The sequence below is a fragment of the Bacillus rossius genome, chromosome 14, assembly GCF_032445375.1.
Source record: "Bacillus rossius redtenbacheri isolate Brsri chromosome 14, Brsri_v3, whole genome shotgun sequence".
In the NCBI taxonomy this organism is placed as follows: domain Eukaryota; kingdom Metazoa; phylum Arthropoda; class Insecta; order Phasmatodea; family Bacillidae; genus Bacillus; species Bacillus rossius.
This window is the reverse complement of record NC_086341.1, coordinates 5,518,425-5,533,467: the sequence shown is the minus strand read 5'-3', so window position 1 is coordinate 5,533,467 and position 15,043 is coordinate 5,518,425. Positions and strand designations below refer to the sequence as shown.

The 15,043-nt window shown below is 38.7% G+C and overlaps 1 protein-coding gene across 2 annotated transcripts; it reads left to right on the top strand.

Moving 5' to 3' along the window:
- Positions 1 to 18: 18 nt before the first annotated feature.
- Positions 19 to 9,428, top strand: LOC134539065 (uncharacterized). 2 transcript variants are annotated; one of them, XM_063380776.1, is made up of 6 exons: positions 19 to 278; positions 1,522 to 1,703; positions 2,379 to 2,508; positions 5,146 to 5,281; positions 6,526 to 6,582; positions 8,952 to 9,428. In XM_063380776.1, exons 1-6 carry the CDS (start codon positions 265 to 267, stop codon positions 9,099 to 9,101), a joined length of 669 nt encoding a protein of 222 aa, XP_063236846.1. In that variant the 5' UTR covers positions 19 to 264; the 3' UTR covers positions 9,102 to 9,428. The 2 variants fall into 2 exon arrangements, with proteins under 2 accessions (XP_063236846.1, XP_063236848.1); XM_063380778.1 differs by having other exon boundaries at positions 259 to 283.
- The last annotated feature ends 5,615 nt before the right edge of the window (positions 9,429 to 15,043 follow it).

The window sequence follows — 15,043 nt, the reverse complement described above, 5'->3', positions numbered from 1 at the left end:
TACAGAATGACCGACATTGAAATTTGTCTGTTTAGTATCGTTTGATGTAGATAGTTTTAAAACATTTTTAAACAATGTCTTCTTTTTTTAACAAATTTTTCGGATTTTGTAATATCATTTTTTCCCCCTAATTTTACTCTCCGAATTCTGCCTGTGATCTGTATGCTGTATGGTTCTTCGGAATAGGAGAGCTTTTTGTTTTTGTCTGGTAGTCCTGAGCAGTTGGTGATACTGAATAATTTCTTTCTTTATTTGAGCGGGAAAATGAGTGATTTGGGGTAAGGTACTTGAAACTTTGTTATATATTAATTTTATTTGACATTAAAATATTAAAACAGTTTTAAGATGTGCTAATACGATTTAGAGATCACAGATGTACATATCGTTCTTATTTTTTATTCATGCAATACCAAACAAGGTCTGTCCTTTCCCTTCTCTCCGGAATACAGTCGTGGTTATGCACCTCTCGTTGCGGTTCTCAGAGCTGTAGCTAAATGTGTGCAGGTAGAGACGTGAATGGGACAATTTTCCTTTCGAAAATCTTTGCCAAAATTTGTCTGGAAATTTTCCATTTTTGTTCTTATACAAACATATTTCCATTATTAAAGATATGTTTATGTATAGAGTTTCAAACTTTTTATATCACTTTTAAAATTTTACGTTATCAAAAAAAGTAGGTAGACTATATAGGTATCCATCGTGTTGCAGGTGTTAGCCGGAAAGTGCTGAACTTGTGGCACAGCTTACAGTTGCAACAATTCTAGATAATTATTCATATTCACTGCCCGCTCTTGAAAAAAGAAGGGTTCAGTAACCTGCTCATGTATAGATCCACACTCAAATTTTACTTTTGGACTGTCACGTATCTGCTCCCTAACCACACATGGGTTTTCAATGTCCCATGTGCATTCATCATGCCTGTGGACTTTACTTATTCAATTAAATGTTGTCTCGCCTGTGATTGTTTTTTTTTTTCTTTTTCAAAAACTCTCCATCAAAGTTAATTGTAACAAATTGTTAACGAGTGATGTGATCACCATGAAAATAGGTAAAACTCTATGTACTCTAGATGGTGGAATTGCCAGTTCTTGCAAATCTCTGGGTGTAGATTTTGTAAATGTCTTACGGAGTCTTTTGACACATTCGTCGCTAACAACCTGTCAGCTAATTTTGTGATCATGGATGCTACTGGTTTTTTCAGGAAGTGTCGTTGCCAGTCCCTTAGAACAAAGTCACCAGGAGGTTGCTTACTGAACGATTTGCGGTAATTTTGCTGAGTCTCCTGCGACTGATTTTGTTTCGAAAAGTTGCTCTACGTAATATGCAAACTCTTGAATAGTCACAATTTCACGAACCATTAATTTAAAAAAAAAAAATGAAAGATGCAACTTCTGCTATCTTTTGGTGCAAAAAATTTTTTTTAAATCTTTCTTAGTTTTACTTTGATATGTTTCAAACAGCATGTAGTTGTCTCCCTAGCGGTACGTTCCCCTTAGAGCAAACGCACGTGTCTCTGTGCAGGCGAGAGGGAGCGGAGTCGACCGGCGAGCTGGCGGAGGGCCTCCTGGCCTCCATAATGCTGGCGACGGACGAGCTACGCATCGCGGACGTGGGGGCCGCCTCCGCCCCCAAGGACGTCACCTTGAAGCAGAGACTGCTCTGCCTCCAAGAACTGGCCAGAGAGGCGGCCGAATTGGAGTTAGGTGTGTGTGTGTGTGTGTAGTTTGGTGGAATTCTGTTAAAAGCTACTTCACACCAAGCTTGCATCATTTTGCTACAAAGTCGTTACGTTTAAAAGTGTCCACCGATTTTGAGGTTACCGCCCTTCTAGCGCAGTGTCGCTGCGGATAGATGTGTAGTCTTCTCGTCGTGTATGGTTTATTTATTTATTTATTTGTGTTCCATTGAGCCTTCTTTTGGTAAAGAAACCATAAGGCTATGGAACATGTCATTTACATATTTACAGTACATACAGTTTTACATACACAGTTTTAAATACACATACATATTAGTTTTACATTCATATACCTTTGAAGTAAAATAAATATTGATAAAAAATTTTTCATATAATCTGAATTACAAATATTACATTAATTCTTTTATACATACCCAGACATGATATGTCAAGCAATTTATTATATTTATTAAGTAAGAAGAAAGAAAAAAAAATGAAGCAGGATTTAGGGTATAAGGATATTAAATTTGAGCGGTAACCATAGCATCTGCCCCTCTCCATTTAATATGGCTCAGCGTTTTCGCTCGCTCTTGTGTGCAGTTGGAGGTTGTTTTGCGAGGCTGGGTCGTCGCTTGTTCCTCGCAGGCGTGGAGCGAGGTGTGTGGTGGGGAGAGAAGAGAGGTGTTGTGTCGTGTTTGCGCAGACGTGCTGAGCAGCGAGGAGGGAGCCACGGAGGCTCTGTACGCGGCGCTGGAGAAGGATGTGGAGACGCTGCAGAAGATGAAGCTGCAGAAGGAGCGGGCGTTGCAAGAGGACAGGCTGCAGTTGGAGAGGTACGGCCCCGTCGAGCCGGCCGGAACCCTAGGTCACCGTCGCCGTGGCCGAACATGTCTGTTCTTCGCAGGTGGCTGTTACAGGCAGCTGACACTTATGTGGCCGTGAATGGTTTCGCGTTGAGTGGAAGTTGAGTTCATCTCTGGAATTATAGATGTTACATCGTAAAAATATACTAATATCAATTCACAAAGAATGAACCATCAAGTTACCTATAAACCAATATTATTCAATAATCTAATCTCAAATATAAGGTTTTGTTTTATCTTAGTTTTCCTTCTAAATCTAAGTGTTAAAAATGAATTTAAAGCAATGCATATAAAACATTCAGTACCACAAACCTCCATGAACATTATATATAGCATCGTTATAATTAGGCTACCTGTAAGCATTTGGTTGTACAGTGAATTTCTGTACAACTTCATAACATTGAAACACAGAGAAAACTTTATTCTACACAAGGTTTTTTTTTTTTTTTTAATTTTCAGCCCCAGCTCTATTTATAGCAAACATTGGTCCAATGAAATCATTGAAAACTCCTTAATAGCAAAGTGACGGATGTATCAATTTATATAAAGAAATATTTAATAGCGGCATTATGTTCATAACTGAACAAAAAAAAAAAACAGAAAAAATACTTAATGAAACAATAGGAACTAAGAGTATTTGTCAAAAAAAAAAAATTCGCAGTGGAAATAGAGCACTGCCAATTGTGCCACATTCGATAAATATTGCTGATGAAATAGCGGCAAGGTGGACATGAAAAATACATACTTGTATAATTGCTTGTGGACTTAAGTTTATTAATTTTAGCTCACGTCATAGAGAGGAAGGTCTTTTTTTATACTATATTATGTGCCAATCAACTGGCAGTGCTTCATGGCGTTTTGGAGTTTGTTACGACCATAATGATAATATAAATGGAAAAAAAAATCTCTTTGAGAAATCAATTGCTATAGCTACTGCACTGCAGTTTTTGAGACCATCTTACTCAAAATTGTACATTTTTTATCTGGGAATAGCGGAAAATCCAATATTGCAAACTATCTAATATCGTTTTTGTTCTGCCTCTGTGTGTAAAGAACTCTGTAACAAACATGCATAATAGCAGTCCCTTCAGTTTGGTTATAAAGAGGTTTCACATACCACTATATTGTTTTCATTGAACTGCAGAAATAAATTTGTTTTTCGTTATGTTTACTTTGTTTATCGCATACTGCATACAGCATGCAATGTTGAAATAACTTTTAAAAAATGTTTAGTTATCTTGTTAAAAATATTTTTGTAATTTTTCGTAAAATTTCACAAAGTTGTGCCTGAAACTTTCGAGCTGTGTAGCCAGTATCTGTAAACGGTGTGTGGAGAAACAAGGACAGTGTTAGTCATCGCGAAGAGAGAGTAGATGCCCATTACACTACTTACTGCCAGCTAAAAGTGAGATGCGCTATAGCTGAAGTTCAAGGCGTCTTTAGATTTCGGTGCTGCCGGCAACTAGCTCAGAAAGTCAACTTAAAGAGATTAGTGGGGGTAACTGAGTTGGGCCTAAGCCTTCGTAACCGTGTAGTATTTTTGCCAGAGGGAAATTTTCAAATTGTTTCTTAAAAAGGAAGGTAGCAGTCACCTGATTAATTTTGTTGTAATTAGTGATAACATAAATTTCCTGTTTATATACTTATTGTGTGTTGATTCTTCTACAGTAGAGCTCCTGTCATAAACTTTTCAACGGAGGGCACAAAAATGGTGTATGATGCGGGAAAGTGTATGAAAAGGGAATGGCAATAATATAAATTTTTTTCCAATCCAGCATACCAGCACAATGTCAGATTAAACATAAATACATACATCTGTAAATAATTGCATTACATTAATGAAAGATTATGGATTCATCATTTTATATACATACAATTAAACCACCAGATTTGTAAAACACAGTACATAATCAAGTGAAGCTGACATGAGAAACAGTGGCCTACAAAATGTTAAGAAGTCCTTTTTGGATTGCGGGGGGGGGGGGGGGGGGGGGGGGGGGGGGTGTTTGTTGTGTGTAAAGTCACCAAGCCGAAATTATAAATAAAGAAAAAAAATTAAACTATTTCTTGGGGAAAAAAATAGAAATTTTTGTTTATTTGTTTGTTTTTACAAACAGAAAAATTTTCAATAAAATTTTAACTTTAGAAACGTAGACTACAAAACAATCCGATCGTATAATCGAGGTTCTGCTGTATTTGGTGCTAGTACGAAGTCTTGGGCGGTGTTGAGGGGGAGGGAAGTGGTTGAATCAGATCGTGTGTTTTCGTCCCAGCGAGGGACATTGGTATATGTATGCGTAACTGTAGTTTCTCTCGCGCTTAGTTCGCAGTTGGCAACCACTGTTGCCAGATTGATACCACCCGACTTGTCGACACCAAAATCATCAAAGGATATATATAATCAAAAATCATGGCGTTTTTTATTTTATTTTTTATTTGTTATTTTTCACTTTTCCTGGTTGATTTTTCTGCGACCATTAAACACCGCCGTTTGTCAGTGTTATGACAGTTGTCTGCGTTCTGAAAGAAAGAGAAAAAATCGCACGTAAGCGGTGGGCCGAGCCTGGCACGGTGCGGGCGGGCGACTGACGTGCCGTGTGCCGGCAGCTTGCAGAAGCACCTGGGGCAGCTGCGAGCGGGACGGGCGCGGCGGAGGACCGCCGGAGAGACCAGGGTCTTGGAGGACGTGGAGGCCACGCTGAAGAGGGCGAAGCAGGTCTTCATGGAGACCCGCGAGGACCTGGTCAGTCCCGTGGCCGGCGGAGGGAGGTGCCTCGGGCAGGATGAGCGGTAGTCACGCCCCCCTCCCCTCCTCCTCCCCCGTAGCCGGCGATCAGCTCGGGCAGGATGAGCGGACGTGCTTCCTTGAAATAAAAGCCAGGGGTAGAAGGAGGAGGTTTTACGTGAATTTTGGTTTTCCGCCACCGGTCGGAGTCCTGTCCTCTGGGTGTGCTCCAGGCGGGAACCTCTGTGGCACATTAGCATCGACTTGCTCGGGAAGATGAGTGGATTTTCCTTCCCTAAAGTCTTCTTTCAAGGATCGCCACTTTTTTTTTTTTTTAATATTCCTGCTCTTAGTGTCTCGAAATTTTTGACACATTCGATAGTTTTCAGTTTCGGCGTAATGTTTCTGCCAAAACTGCTATAGTATCGTTGAGGCTATCTCCTCCTCCCACTGTGTGTGTGTGTGTGTGTGTGTGTGCGTGTGTGTGTGTTGATGTATTTTTTCAAGACACTTTTAATTGGATAGACATTTAAATTATTTGTGTTTATCAGAAACATCTAACTTTAGAAAACCAGGGGTCCTTATTAATGTTTTCTGAAGACTGAGCCAGTCTAGGGGCAAACTATATTCTTGTGTATTGTCAGTGCCAATATTTGAAGTATCATTTCCATGTGCTATAATGAAACTTTGGTTATATACGTTACTCATACTTTGCTACATGTAAATGGCAACACTGTTGCATGAAAAATGCTAGTTTCTGTTCATTAATTAGTACACAAAAATTACATTGTTATGGTTTCTCATCATATTAATGTTATTTAAAAGTTTCTCTATATCAAATGTAGTTAATGTATATTTTAAATAATTTATAGTAACCATATTATACATGTTGACTATTGTTTCAAGCAAGCTGTGTAGTTTAAATTTTACACAATTGACACAGTAAATAATAGTTATTCATTGATTAATAAAATTAACAAAGGTACATTGTTTTATGGATGATTTGAGTGAGTTGTACATGACTTTACATCAATGATAGAAAAATTCTTATACAGAAGATATCTAAGGCACATCATAAAGGGCTTGATCATCTGGGATAAGAACCTTGTGTAGTAGATGTCTTAATTCTTAAAAATGCAAACTTTTTATTTTTGCATATACATATATCTGTAAGTATGTAGGTATAAACGTATGTAGTTTCTGCATACATTTTGTTGTTTGATTTTCTTGTGATCTCGAATGGCATTATTTTTCTTCCCTAGGCTGAAGCTTTAAATGCTGTAATGAATGATGATCCAGCAATGAAAACTATAATATTGGTAAGTAATGGGTGTACCGTATGTAGTTATTTTTATTTACTGATTTAAACAGTGTTCCTGTCTCGTACTCTGCCACAGGCTCTTAGCTTGTAAACGGGATGATATTGAAAGTTAAAATAACCATAGAATATGTATTAGTGTTGTTATCTTGGTCCAATAGGAACTGAATTATGAATTTTTCAACAGTTAATACGACACGTAAAACAATAATGGCACAAGTATTATACAGTGAATTACGATAAAACCGAAATAATAACGAAAAGCATGTGAATGTACACCATGTAACACCAAAATTCAATTTAAGGCCCCCGCCCACCCGGGCACACACACGCTGTGCAGAGCTTCAGGAAATACAACGTGATTCCAAAACTACTCAAGATATCCGAGTTGGGTCTGCTTACGAAAAGCATTTAAGAGTTCGCCGAGGGCCGAAAAGTACTTTTGACTTTGGATTAAGTTTTTAAACTGTATTTTTAGAAGAGGTAAAATGGCCAAAACGCATGTTTTCAGAGTAATTTTTAGGCGTAAAAAAACCGGTACAGATTCTTGAAAGCACTTAATGGACTTGCATTACACCTTTATCTTCATTTCCCCGCAATATAATGTTACGGTCATCGCTCAAATTTCACAGTTATCCTGTGACGACGAGAAGACTGCGCGTCAGTTCAGAGCCTTGCGCAGAGGCTATACCGCGTTAGAAATACCATCGAGCGTCGCGCTTATCATCTCGCTTCACTAACACACATACACCCCTGACGAGGCGGGCCCCTTAAGACACCACAAAGACAGAAATGCAATTTCAATCATAAAACTAATTAGCATTTTCAAATACTTAACAGATTTTTTTTTATGTGTTCCAAATAGTTAGCCATGCCTGATACTATCATTATATTGTAAAAGTGAATCTTGTTATCAGTCAAAATTGCACTGTTTTGGAGAAATTAGTATCATGGAACATTTGTCACATTTGTTCAGTAATATGCTATGTTTCATAATAATAAGCTTTCTTAAAAATAAAAAAATAAAAACATTGAAATCTAACTTGACTTGAAAATAAAACTACGTATAAAATCTTGTCTAGTTATATCTCTATAGTGGTCTGGCAACTTCAAGCATTGAATTAAAAAAAATATATGGATACCTTTAATTAAAAAAAAAGAAACCAATTTTTTTTACACAACTCAGTTGCAAACCAACAACCCTCACAGCAATACATCAGCTAATCATACTACCCCTTTAGTCTATATTACTTGTTTAGTTTCATGGTTGGTTCTGTTTGTCCGACATCAGCTAATCCAGTCTTATTCTTCTGTGAATTTTTTATCTTCATTTTTTTCATTTATTTTAGATTTTCAGAATTTTTCCATTGCAAACAGTGCAAAACTGTAATGGCGTATGTCCAAAAAAAAACTGCATTAAATCAAAATTCCCCATTGCATGAATCAGTTAACATCTGCACTCCACATGTCACGACCGTCAACGTCCATGGGAGCTAGGGATGTGCGAGTACCCGATATTTTCGGGTACGGTTCGAATCCACAAATACCCGAACCCGGAATCGTACGTACATGGATTCGAACAGTATTACGAATATTCACAAAAGTTATAAATTAATTTAATACGACTCAAAAATACTAGCAGTGAAAAATAAAATTAGGCTACTATTACGTAAGAATTTATACATAATATGATGTATTAAAGAAAAATATGTAAATTAAATAATTAACACAGTGACATTAAAAGAATTTCGAGATTTTGAGAGCTTAAACTATAATAATTACAAATTTCATCGTATAGCAAACTAAAAACAATTACATACCTACAAGAGAAAAAAAAGTCTTGGCTATTTATTGGAGAAAAAAATGGTTTTGTTTGCTGAAACGTTTATAAAACTGAGATTTGCCTGTGGCGTGCAGTTTATTAATATTGAGTTGGAGAATCAAATATGTTTTGGTTTTCATATTTTAAAGTGTATATTATTAATTAAGTTTACTTAATTATAAACATTTCAATCTCAGTGTAATGAATAATTGCCAGCAGTGGCGTAGCTAGGATTTGTGTTAAGAAGCATGGCCCCCCCCCCCCTCCCCGTATTAAAGCAGGGGGTCCAGGGGTCCTCCCCCGGGAAAATTTGGATTTTAAGGTGTAAAATAGTGCTCTTTTAGCAGTTTTCGGTACTTAAATTTAAATATTGTAATGGTAAAAGTTTTATTAATTTTAATATGAAATTTGTTTGAGTGATGAATAAGAAATTAATTAAAGATTTGGTGCTGGGGGGGGGGGGGGGGGGGGGGGGGGGGTTCGAACTGAACTGAAAATCGAGGATTCGCACATCCCTAACGGGAGCGCTGCCCCGCGGTGGTGTGCAGGAGGTGACGAAGGCGTTCTTCGCGGGCGGGGACTCATACGTGCAGGTGGAGGAAGACTGGGCCCCTTGCCTGGAGTTGCTGTGTCGCGGCCGGGTGGTCGCCTTCCACCCGTACAACAAGAACAAGATACGACTGGCCGCGCTCGAGTGACCGGGGCGGCTGGTGATCGCTCTCTCTAGAACTATCCGGTTCCATCAGTGGTTCATATGTCTCCAGAACTGCCCAGTTCCGTCAGTGGTTTATGTGTCTCCAGAACTAACCAGTTCCATCAGTGGTTCATGTGTCTCCAGAACTACCCAGTTCCATCAGTGGTTCATGTGTCTCCAGAACTGCCCAGTTCCGTCAGTGGTTTATGTGTCTCCGGAACTACCCAGTTCCATCTGTGGTTTATGTGTCTCTAGAACTACCCAGTTCCATCTGTGGAAAAAATGTTATCCAGTTCCATGAACGATTTATATAAAAAAAATGTAATCACTACTTTGTATGTTGTATATTGAAGTCTGTTGAAGTTATAGAAAATGTTACTTTTTTGTTTAATTTTGAACTGTAAATATTTTACTGTACTTTAATGTATGATGATGTTTATTTAAAGTTGTGTGATACTGATGAGTCCGGGATATGTTATAGTTATAGAAGTCAGTGGTTTATATTATACCCTAGCAAAAGGTCATGCTCACATGTAGGGATGGCACAGGATTGTGTCTTAACGTACCACAAGCCTAGAAGCCACTACAACTTCCTCCAAGAGGAGCGAGAATTTGAAAGGAGTTTTGCGGTGGGGGGACTTAAATGGCGATAAAGTGGCTTGCTTGGTCCACGGACGTGAAGAGCGGGAGATTGGGCAACGAGGATGTTGGCATCCACCTGCAGTTTTGCCAACTAGTGGGCCGTTCGGGAACCTCGGCAGTCAGGAGACCGCAGTTGAGGTTGAACTGGATAGCTTTAGGTCACAACAGTTCATACATGAGTTAAATGTTTTTGAATTGATTACTTTACTGGAACAAAATAAGAGAGCTTTCCAGTGTTGTCATGTATGTTGTTTTTTTTTTTTTTCTTTTTCAAATAAAGCTGATTTGGAATGAGCGCTTGGTTGGGTACATAAACTTCTTGTTGATATTGAGATATATAATTTGTTGTAGTCCAGACTGTTAGGTCTGATCTTTGGTAGAGAATAGATTTTATTTGGGCACCCGCTAGCCCCAGAAAAATCTAGCATGTACAAGAGACTGACTCTCGGATGTTGGCATTTCCTTGTCGCATAGCACTCCAGAACTACAGAATGACTGTTGTTTTACCATGAAAAACAGCACTCGAACATTACCCATACCACATAAAATGACCTGGGGACGTGGGAAGCTAAAAGAAAGTGGTGTAGGTCAAATTTTATATTAACAGTTATGATTCAATGCTGCAAAGTTGATGGCTCTCCTGGGAGCGGTACGTCTGCCCCTAACCATGAGCAGCTGAAAACTGCCTTCGCCAGTGAAGGGGAGAAGGCAGGGAACAGTATCACCTCATGACAAAACCCACAAAATGTCAAATAGTCGGCTCATGGCCAATTATGGGAAAACAAATATGGGAATAAATTGATTCGTTACCATGTTTTGTTTGTCTCATTCTGGCTCCGTGAAGGGTGTGTTCCGGCAGTAGGGACTGGTGTTGACCGGGCTTTGGTGCTACAGTTAGTACGTTAGTTTAAATACAGTTTGCTGAAAAAATTATTAATCGTGAAATCAGTGCAAATAAAATAACTATGGGACCTCTGTGAGATGGTATCTGTTCACTGTGGCAGCCAGGTTTTGCACCGACACTTCCGTACACACACAGCAGAAGTGACTTAACGGAAGGGGAAAAAAAAAAACACTGCATTTTAAAACTATAGCTGCCAGTCTTTCAGAAAAGTACTAAAGATGAAACATAATTTGTCCTTCAAAGTAATTGAGTCCGTCTTTAGGGATACAGCATTTTTAAACAATGATCTAGGGGACAAAAATTAACTGTAGCAACAATGTTACCAGGTAGTCTCCGACAGCTGCAATAAGCAGCTGATTTTTTTTTTAGGTAAGTACGAGGTCAAATTAAACTTCTGTTGACTTAATCATTTGGGGCTTGTGTTAAGGATGTGCCATGCATTTAGTTGTTTATCATAACATTTTTATTCTGGTGAGATGTTGCCGTAAGAGATAGGCTAATTCCACTCTCACACCAGCCCCTTATGCCAGTAGAAAATAGGTTGGGATCCGGGGCAAACACACTGTTCCATGGGGAAACAACTTAAGTTTGAGTCTTCATTCTGTTAATTATAGTTTTTCCAAAAACTTTATTTTACTTCATTCCCCACGTGACCCTGTAACAGTTTGACGCCACTCCCGCTGCCTGTCTTAAGTTTTTTAATTGATTATTAATGTTGATAGTGATCTCGGGGGTTTTAATGGGGGTTCGGCCTCGTGACTGCAGGCAGGAGCGTGTCGCTGTTCGAAACCTACCCGGGCTGTTCAGGCCACCCAGGACGCCTTGTAAATAACTGGTAAACGGTTTGACACGACACTGCATTTTATTCAGAACCGATACACTTTTTGGTCCAGGTACTGGCCGTGTCTGTTGTCTGACCGCTGCGACACGCGTATCTCTCTGTGTAAACGGTACACGCGACCAGGATAGGTTGCAAAGTGGTGTACACGGACTTATACAGTGGCCGATTATAAATGTGAAAAGCGCGGCGGATCGTCACAGGTCTCCTGTGCTGCAAGAGCTTCTACAGGCAGTTACGTTAACATGGAAAACAGCACATACAAATGGACGTTCCAAAGTTATTTGCAATCTAACCTGTGGCGAAATATTAAGGTCCCGAAAAGTACGTAACCTGGTACACTGGAATCATACATGTTACAGTCACTTTCTAATCATAAAATACTCGGTTAGATTGCATGTTACAAGTTACACATTTACAGACGATGAAAGTTAAAGGTGAAAGTTAACGAGTAAGAACTCGACACACGTTGCTAAAAGTCTTTGATGATTACAATTAAGTGGCTGTGAAGCCGAAACTACGTAACTCAATTACGCTGTCCTTAATCTCTGGACACGAAATTACGTAGAAAATGTAAAGTTCCCTGTTGGGATAAAATTAATTAATTACGAGTTGTGCGACTGGGTGGGGTCAGCGCAGAGCTGATAAAAGGATTTTAAAACTTACACTATTGCTGATATGTGGATGTAGCGCGAAAGTTGATGGCTCTGCGTTCGCGGAGTGTCCGACCCCTGCGAGATCCCGACGGTAACTGAGTTCGAGACCGCCCTGCGGCCTCGCGCTTAAACCCGTGGAGCGCGGGAAAACAGATCCGGCCAGTTTTGGGCTTAAAAGACATGTTACACAATATATGATTATAAAACAATTGGACACGATTTACCTTGAATTAATTATGTTTTAAATTGTTATTAAATTGGTGGTTTTTCATTTGAACAGAATAATTATGTATTTAATTCGGCGCATTGCCACACCCGGCCGGGCGCTGTCGTCGCGGCGCACTTTTGCACACTCGGCGGAAATCACGCTCGGGTGTGTTCGATGCACTTAAGAGGTGTTGTGACATAACGGCCTGTGCGAACCAGAGGGAGCACCGGCGGTCGGCGTCAAGTTTTCCAGTGTGAAACCTATTCCCGACTGTTAAACTCAACTCTGCCACAATAACATATAATGGTATGACCATATACATGTTTTAGATGGGAGGGGGGGGGGGGAAGCCCACACCAGGACAGACAAGATTCATTTAATATTCCCCTTTTGACTGGATCAGCGACTATACAATTTAACTAATGTCGAGACATGGTAGTGAGATAACGCGCGAGGCATTTTGTTTACTTTACGAACTTATGGTACTGGCCGACTCCAGTCAAACAACAATTTGAAAAGATATTGTCGCTTGGATACATGAAAATAAGCATTGTTAACCATTACAAAGTGTGTGCCTACTGTATGATTTGCAATATTGTTGGTTAGGCGAAACTCAGCATAGAATCTTTTAAATTAATACGGCCCTTGGGCTTTCGGATCCCCATTATTCAGTTCCACCCTCGTGGTGTAGTTCTTAGATTACGAATTTATGCCAACGCAATCTTTCTACTTAATATGTATTACTAGTAACCCACGAGTCAAGTAGTCGTTTCATATATCATTATTGTTCAAGATGTTTGCATTTGTTGTAACGTGACCATTGGGAGTTGGTCGCTAAATGTTTCTTATGGTGTATTTTCAATTGTCTTATTACTTATGTGCATTGTTGCGGAGACGCTCCAAGTGAGTGGACATTTATGTTTCAAGACAAAGCAGGATGCCGAGCTCTCCTGTCCTATCAATTTGTAGACGAAGGTTTGAGAGCCCATAAATAAACATTCACCGATTAACACGTAACTCAGTGTTAATGTGACCGTAACAAGGGTGTCACGTCCAGCTTTCAAAGTAAACAGACCATGCATTTTGTTTATGCATGCACTGAGCAGCACATTTGCCTCTGTTAAATAAATACTATCTTATTCCGAGCATCTGATTTCAGAATGGTCTAGACGGCCATTTAGCAAAGAGTCCCTGGTGATGTGATGATATGAGTCACAGAAGTCATTTCAAAACTGTTATTTTTTTACATTTAAAAAACTACGTTATGTTTGCAAAGATTTCTTTTGTTTATAACTTTTTATCAAATTGAAACAGTACTGCTCTATAAAGTACTTTACTCTATGACGCGCGAAATGCTACATACCTGCAATAGTCCGCATTCTCATAGTCAGCAAAACTTATTTAGAAAAATTTATTTAGAATGTTTTATTGATTTCAAATATTTTTATTTTAAAATTAAAAATTATTTTACTTTGTATTTGTATTAATTTACATTTGGTTTTAATAATGCTTGTATTGGGCATCAGTTGGCTTGTGTCACTACCGGCCAATCAGATTTTTATATTCAATTTATAGCACACATTTAAATTATTTGGAAAAATAACGTTCTTTTGGGAGTTGACGCCATTCTGCACATACGTTAATTTGTGCTGCAAGGTAATTACAGTATGTAGTCTGGGTTCTTTTTCACAATAAATGTAAAAAATTGCTATTTTCCAGCATTTATATGCCTAGTACTGAAGTTAAGTTCTGGCAATTCAAATTAAAGTTCCTTTACTTGCATTAAAAGTTGAAATAATTGTAAATACAGTGATAACGTTCGGAAATGACAAATTTTTTTAAGTTAGTGAAAATTGTGTTAACTTTACACAGGAGTTTTGGTGTAGTATTTAAATGTGCACAACATAACCTTCCTGACAATCAACAAGCTAAGTATGGTACAGTCAGGCTAATATTTGTTTTGTTCAATCAAATATTTATTTACTGTATAATTTGAAGTTTAAGGTTATATGTGTACATTTATATCTATAAGATTTATTCATGTAAAATAAAACCATTAGGTACCGATTTTTCTGTCTTCGCTTTGTGAACTAGCACACATATAAATGCTAGTTGGTGCATTGGTAACCAACGTCATTTAGATCATAATTTCTGCAGTATAAGGCGGCTGGTCGACAATTTATAGAGTGCTCTTGTAACAAAATAATGAGTCAGTAATTCATGTGTGTCATTTCATATGCTTCCTATGCTAATACCACCTAGGAATCAATTGTCTCCTTTGACGAGGGAATTGGACAGTATAACAGTTAATTTCATGTATGTAACTTCAGCTACAGGCCTTTGGACCGCGCTAGGTCTGACGATCCACGACAACAAATCTGTGGCTAGACACTTAGAGCTACCCTAGTATATGGTCATTTTTATGCCTTAAGCAATCAAGCATCCACTAGGTCAGTCCGGCATTCGAAACACAATCTGCCAATGATGGCAATAAATTCTATCTGGATTCATCGGTTAGATTTCCAGTCCCCATTGTTCCGATGTGTGTACATCCTCAGTGCGCTAAAAGGGGTTAACAAAAACCATTCACCAAGTTGTTTTGCATTGCGAAATAAGGTGCCGGGCAAACTTCTGTGCCATGGAGTGCAGATCGCTACATTTCTGCTTTGATATTATATGGCATATTTCATGGATTTTT